At 50.3% G+C, this 7,266-nt stretch overlaps 1 protein-coding gene across 1 annotated transcript; it reads right to left on the bottom strand.

The window, feature by feature from the left end:
• Positions 1–6,121: 6,121 nt before the first annotated feature.
• Positions 6,122–6,979, bottom strand: LOC123134566 (uncharacterized). Its single transcript, XM_044553794.1, has one exon. The coding sequence runs from the start codon at positions 6,926–6,928 to the stop codon at positions 6,431–6,433; it is 498 nt and encodes a 165-aa protein (XP_044409729.1). The 5' UTR covers positions 6,929–6,979; the 3' UTR covers positions 6,122–6,430.
• Positions 6,980–7,266: the final 287 nt, after the last annotated feature.

The following is a 7,266-nucleotide window of genomic DNA, read 5'->3' as shown; positions in this document are numbered from 1 at the left end:
AAGGAGTAATCAACACTACTAGCAACCAACAGGTACCAATTTGTGGTTTTGATACAAGATTGGATACAAGAGATGAACTAGGGTTTTGAGAGGAGATGGTGTTGGTGAAGATGTTGATGGAGATTGACCCCCTCCCGGTGAGAGGATCGTTGGTGATGACGATGGTGATGATTTCCCCCTCCCGGAGGGAAGTTTCCCCGGCAGAACAGCTCCGTCGGAGCCCTAGATTGGTTCTGCAAGGGTTCCGCCTCGTGGCGGCGGAGTTTCGTCCCGTAAGCTTGCTTATGATTTTTTTTCAGGGTAAAAGCCTTCATATAGCAGAAGATGGGCACCGGAGGGCCACCAGGGGGCCCAGGAGACAGGGGGCGCGCCCAGCAGGGGTGCGCACGCCCCCCACCCTCTTGGCCAGGGTGTGGGCCCCCTCTGGTATTTTCTTCGCTCAGTAATTCTTATTAATTCAAAAATAACTTTCGTAGAGTTTCAGGATTTTTGGAGTTGTGCAGAATAGGTTTCCAATATTTGCTCCTTTTCCAGCCAGAATTCTAGCTGTCGCATTCCCCCTCTTAATGGTAAACCTTGTAAAATAAGAGAGAATAGCCATAAGTACTGAGACATAATGTGTAATAACAGCCAATAATGCAATAAATATTGATATAAAAGCATGATGCAAAATGGACGTATCATGCAACCCAGACATTTTGAGTATGTACTCGCTGACAGAACTATTCTCCTCCATCTTACAACTGTAGAACTTGTCGGAGACTTCATATCTCTCGACTCGGGCATGAGGTTGGAAAACCATTTTCAGCTCTTGGAACATCTCATATGCTCCGTGCTGCTCAAAACGCTTTTGGAGCCCTGATTCTAAGCTATAAAGCGTGCCGCACTGAATCAGGGAGTAATCATCACTAGGCGACTGCCAGGCGTTCATAACGTCTTGAGTTGCTGGGAAAACAGGTGCTTCACCTAGCGGTGCATCAAGGACATATGCTTTCTTGGCAGCTATGAGGATGATCCTCAAGTTACGGACCCAGTCCGTATAGTTGCTACCATCGTCTTTCAGCTTGGTTTTCTCTAGGAACACGTTGAAGTTGAGGGCAACATTAGTGTGGGCCATTTGATCTACAAGACATATTGCAAAGATTTTTAGACTAAGTTCACGATAATTAAGTTCATCTAATCAAATTATTTAATGAACCCCCACTCAGATAGACATCCCTCTAGTCATCTAAGTGATACCTGATCCGAATCAACTAGGTCGTGTCCGATCATCACATGAGATGGACTAGTCATCATCGGTGAACATCTTCATGTTGATCGTATCTACTATACGACTCATGTTCGACCTTTCGGTCTCTTGTGTTTCGAGGCCATGTTTGTACATGCTAGGCCCGTCAAGTCAACCTAAGTGTTTTGCATGTGTAAATCTGGCTTACACCCGTTGTATGCGAACGTTAGGATCTATCACACCCGATCATCACGTGGTGCTTCAAAACAATGAACCTTCACAATGGTGCACAGTTAGGGGGAACACTTTCTTGAAATTTTAGCGAGGGATCATCTTATTTAAGCTACCATCATTCTAAGCAAATAAGATGTAAAACATGATAAACATCACATGCAATCAAATAGTGACATGATATGGCCAATATCATTTTGCTCCTTTTGATCTCCATCTTCGGGGTGCCATGATCATCATCGCCACCGGCATGACACCATGAACTCCATCATCATGATCTCCATCATCGTGTCTTCATGAAGTTGTCTCGCCAACTGTTACTTCTACTACTATGGATAACGATTAGCAATAAAGTAAAGTAATTACATGGTGTTTTCATTGACACGCAGGTCATACAATAAATTAAGACAACTCCTATGGCTCCTGCCGGTTGTTATACTCATCGACATGTAAGTCGTGATTCCTATTACAAGAACATGATCCATCTCATACACCACATATATCATTCATCACATCCTTTTGGCCATATCACATCACACGGCATATGCTGCAAGAACAAGTTAGACGTCCTCTAATTGTTGTTGCAAGTTTTTACGTGGCTGCTATAGGTTTCTAGCAAGAACGTTTCTTACCTACGCCAAAACCACAACGTGATATGACAATTGCTATTTACCCTTCATAAGGACCCTTTTCATCGAATCCGATCCGACTAAAGTAGGAGAGACAGACACCCGCTATCCACCTTATGCAACTAGTGCATGTCAGTCGGTGGAACCTGTCTCATGTAAGCGTACATGTAAGGTCGGTCCGGGCCGCTTCATCCCACGATGCTGTCGAATCAAGATAAGACTAGTAACGGCAAGTAAATTGACAAATCGACGCCCACAACAACTTGTGTTCTACTCGTGCATAGAAACTACGCATAGACCTAACTCATGATGCCACTGTTGGGGATCGTTGCAGAAATTAAAAAAATTCTACGCATCACCAAGATCAATCTATGGAGAGACTAGCAACGAGAGAGAGGGGAGTGCATCTTCATACCCTTGAAGATCGCGATACAGAAGCATTACAAGAACGCGGATGAAGGAGTCGTACTTGCAGTGATTCAGATCACGGTTGATTCCGATCTAAGCGCCGAACAACGGTGCCTCCGTGTTCAGCACACGTGCAACACGGGGACGTCTCCTCCTCCTTCATCCAGCAAGGGGTAATGAGAAGTTGGGGAGACCTCCGGCAGCACGATGGCGTGGTGGTGGAGCTTGCAGTTCTCCGGCAGGGCTTCGCCAAGCTCTACGGGGGAGGAGGAGGTGTTGGAGAGGGGGAGGGATGCGCCTTGGATGAGGTGCTGCTGCCCTCCCCCTTCCCTCTATTTATAGGGAGAAGGGGAAGGGGGCCGGCCCCTCTAGATGAGATCTAGAGGGGGGGCGGCGGCCAAGGGGAGGGGGCTTGCCCCCCAAGCCAAGGGGGCGCCCCCTTTAGGGTTTCCCCCAAACCCTAGGCGCACGGGCACTAGGGGGGATGGCGCCCATCCCACTTAGGGGCTAGTTTCCTTCCACATACAGCCCATAGGGCCCTCCGGGGCAGGTGGACCCTCTCGGTGGACCCCGGAACCCCTTCGGTGGTCCCGGTACAATACCGGCAAACCCCTGAATACTTCCGGTGACCGTATGATGACTTCCCATAAGTAAATATTCACCTCCGGACCATTCTGGAAATCCTCGTGACATCCGGGATCTCATCCGAGACTCCGAACAACATTCGGTAACCACATACTATTTTCCATAACAACTCTAGCGTCACCGAACCTTAAGTGTGTAGACCCTACGGGTTCAGGAATCATGCAGTCATGACCGAGACATCTCTCCGGCCAATAACCAACAGCGGGATCTGGATACCCATGTTGGCTCCCACATGTTCCACGATGATCTCATCAGATGAACCACGATGTCTAGGATTCAAGCAATCCCGTATACAATTCCCTTTGTCAATCGGTACATTACTTGCCCGAGATTCGATCGTCGGTATCTCAATACCTCGTTCAATCTCGTTACCGGCAAGTCACTTTACTCGTTCCTTAATGCATGATCCCGTGACTAACTACTTAGTCACATTGAGCTCATTATGATGATGCATTACCGAGTGGGCCCAGAGATACCTCTCCGTCATACGGAGTGACAAATCCCAGTCTCGATTCGTGCCAACCCAACAGACACTTTCGGAGATACCTGTAATGCACCTTTATAGCCACCCAGTTACGTTGTGATGTTTGGTACACCCAAAGCATTCCTACTGTATCCGGGAGTTGCACAATCTCATGGTCTAAGGAAATGATACTTGACATTAGAAAAGCTTTAGCAAATGAACTACACGATCTTGTGCTATGCTTAGAATTGGGTCTTGTCCATCACATCATTCTCCTAATGATGTGATCTCGTTATCAATGACATCCAATGTCCATAGTCAGGAAACCATGACCATCTGTTGATCAACGAGCTAGTCAACTAGAGGCTCACTAGGGACATGTTGTGGTCTATGTATTCACACATGTATTATGGTTTCCGGTCAATACAATTATAGCATGAACAATAGACAATTATCATGAACAAGTAAATATAATAATAACCATTTTATTATTGCCTCTAGGGCATATTTCCAATAGTAGCACACAAAGTGTTCCTCCGGTATTCGGGAGTTGCATAATCTCATAGTCATAGGAACATGTATAAGTCATGAAGAAAGCAATAGCAACATACTAAACGATCAAGTGCTAAGCTAACGGAATGGGTCAAGTCAATCACATCATTCTCTAACGATGTGATTCCGTTCATCAAATGACAACTCATGTCTATGGCTAGGAAACTTAACCATCTTTGATTAATGAGCTAGTCAAGTAAAGGCATAGTAGTGACACTCTGTTTGTCTATGTATTCACACATGTACTAAGTTTCCGGTTAATACAATTCTAGCATGAATAATAAACATTTATCATGATATAAGGAAATATAAAAAACAACTTTATTATTGCCTCTAGTGCATATTTCCTTCAGAGGGGGCGCCTCCACATTGCTTGGGGGGCAAGTTTCCCCCTCCTGCCCCCCCCCCCCTCTAGATGGCATCTAGAGGGGTCGGCCCCCTCTCTCCTTCACCCTATAAATAGAAGGAGGGTGGGAGGGCTGCAGGACCCTTCCCCTGGCGCAGCCCCTCCCTCCCCAACACCTCCTCCTCCTCCGTAGAGCTTGACGAAGCCCTGCAGAAATAGCACAAGCTCCACCACCACGTTGTCGTGCTGCCGGAGCTCTCCCTCAACTTCTCCTTCCCCCTTGCTGGATAGTCCCCGGGCTGTACGTGTGTTAAACGCGGAGGCGCCGTCCATTCGGCGCTAGATCAGATCTTTCGCGATTTGAATCGCCGTGAGTACGACTCCATCATCCGCATTCTAGTAACGCTTCCGCTTAGCGATCTTCAAGGGTATGAAGATGCACTCCCTCTCTCTCTCTCTCTCGTTGCTAGCATCTCCTAGATTGATCTTGGTGATACGTAGGAATTTTTTGAATTATTGCTACATTCCCCAACAATCCCTGGTTGAAGAACCGGAGGAGCGCCCAGCGCTAGAGCATATGAGGCCAAGCATTGCGACACGATGCATGTTTCAGAAACATAGCTCCGGTTATAGAAATCGTCAAAGGAGTGCTCGGTATGTGAGCTCGTCTTCGTCGTGCTGGAGTAGAGGCGGCTGCTCGGGGTGCTGGGTCGGAGGAGGCGCGGAAGCTCTGGCGGCCAGCGGCGCTCTAAGGCTGAGACGCTCAGACTATGGTGTGGCAGCCGTGATGTCTCGGCGGACCTTTGCAGCAAGGTCCTTGTTGCAAAGCCCCTGAGCGCAACAAGCTAACTGTTGCAACGGTCCTTAGTTAGTTGCGACAGTAGATCGGACGGCTATTTGGGGTGACATCCGACGGCTGCTGAGGCGGCTGATCTAATCTGTTTATCACCCGATGAACACATATCACCGCCCTTATTTCCTGGGAAATGATTTGGATCAGCCGGCGGATAACCACGCATGCGTCCGCCGCCTTCGTGGTCGTTGGATTAGATGGTCAGAAGCAACGTATTTTAGACTAGTTTTTGCAACCAAGTGGTTGTTGCAATCCCCCCACCGCAATAACTGGTGTGTTGCGGGATCTAGATCTGAACCCCCACAAGAGCAGCCACCACTTGTGCTCCTCCCAAGCTCCCCCTCAATCCGACTCCTTCTCCCGTTGCTTCGCCCGCCACCGCAGACACTCGCCACCGGCAGCACGCCGGCGTGGGCGTTGTCGCGTCCGCCCACCTTCACCATGGGCGTCGCCCCGTTGCAGTGCACCCAAACTCAAGCTGCATCCCGCCGTCCCGGGGGAGCACCCGCATCTGTGTCCACCCGGGGAGCTGCGTCCGCCGTCGCCCCGCTGTCCCGAGGGAGCACCGGCCTTTATTTCGACCGACGTGGTCGTTGCTTGCTGTCCGCTACCGTGAATTTCTGCAACAAAGTCTCTGTCACAGAAAAAAAACTGTAACAACCCTCTGCTGCAAAAAAAAACTAAATTCAAACAAGACCTTTATTGCAAAAAAAATTGCAACAAGATTTCTGTTGTAAAAAGCTGAAACAAGACATCGGTTGCAAAAATAATTTGTTACTTCACCTATGTTACAACAAATTTCGCAACATAACCAGTGTTACAGAAAATTTCTGCAATATGACATGTATTGCAATGGTAGAAAGTGACCCTGGGTCGCTCAAGTGGCAGATCTGACGACTCGCGGGGCGGCGGATCTTTGCCGCGTAGCAGCGCCCTTATTTCCTTGAAATTATGTACTACAGATGATGGATCTAATCAACTGTGAAGGTTCGCTGTCCAGAGTCAAAGGACAGAAATCAAAACCAAGAAATGGTCACGCACAAGAGACAGAACTAGCTAGATTTGACGAAACAACTTAGAATATGATCCACTTCGTGGCATCGGCGCTGCTCCCGTCGGCGGCCTTCATCGTCCTGGAGTGCGCGACCGAGCACCCATCGACGGCCTTCTTACCCCCGGTCGCCGCGCGCAGCAACTTCGCCCAGAAGCTTGTCGCCGGCCTTTCCCTCCTCCTTCTCATCACCAGCACCACCTCGTCGCCGTCCACGGCCACCACCCGCTCGTGCCGCATCAGCAGCGACGGCCTCGCGGCGCGCTTGATCTCCCGGTGGAACCCGGGGCTCGCGGACCCCGACGACGCGCCGGTGGACGCCTCCGTGGACGACGCCTCCGAGTCCGAGTCCGAGTCCGAGCAGCAGGAGGAGGCCTCGCGCGCGAGGACGGACGGCAGCGTCGCCGAGGGCGAGAGGCGGGACAGGCGCTCCCGCAGGCAGAGCGGGCACACCCCTTGCTCCCCCTGCCGCCGGTGCCGCCTGCACCGCGCGCCGTCGACCTTGCTCAGCTTCTTGCCCATCACAATCGGTGCCGCGCCAATAGGATGCTCAGGTGGAGAAGCAGTTGTCGTTGTTGCTTGTGCGTCTGGGCGTGTGGCGGTCTGGGCAGGGCTATATACGTGGGTCGCGCGGGGAGTTTCGTGGATGCTGCGCGGGAACCGTGGTGGAGTTGCGATGCGATCGGGACGGAAATGGGCTGGCTGGCCATGCGTATGTACGGAGCTTGGCTGGGTCCGGGCTGGCGGCGCGTGCGCGAGGGAGGGCCGGGCTGCTCCTCGCACCGGCAGCGGCAGCCATGCACGGCTTTGTTTTCTGTTCCTTTTCACTTTTGATTTTGAGTCTCGCTTTGCCTTTGCTT

The sequence above is a fragment of the Triticum aestivum genome, chromosome 6B (assembly GCF_018294505.1).
Source record: "Triticum aestivum cultivar Chinese Spring chromosome 6B, IWGSC CS RefSeq v2.1, whole genome shotgun sequence".
NCBI lineage: Eukaryota > Viridiplantae > Streptophyta > Magnoliopsida > Poales > Poaceae > Triticum > Triticum aestivum.
Note: the sequence above shows the minus strand (reverse complement) of the source record. Positions and strands in the feature narration are given on the sequence as shown.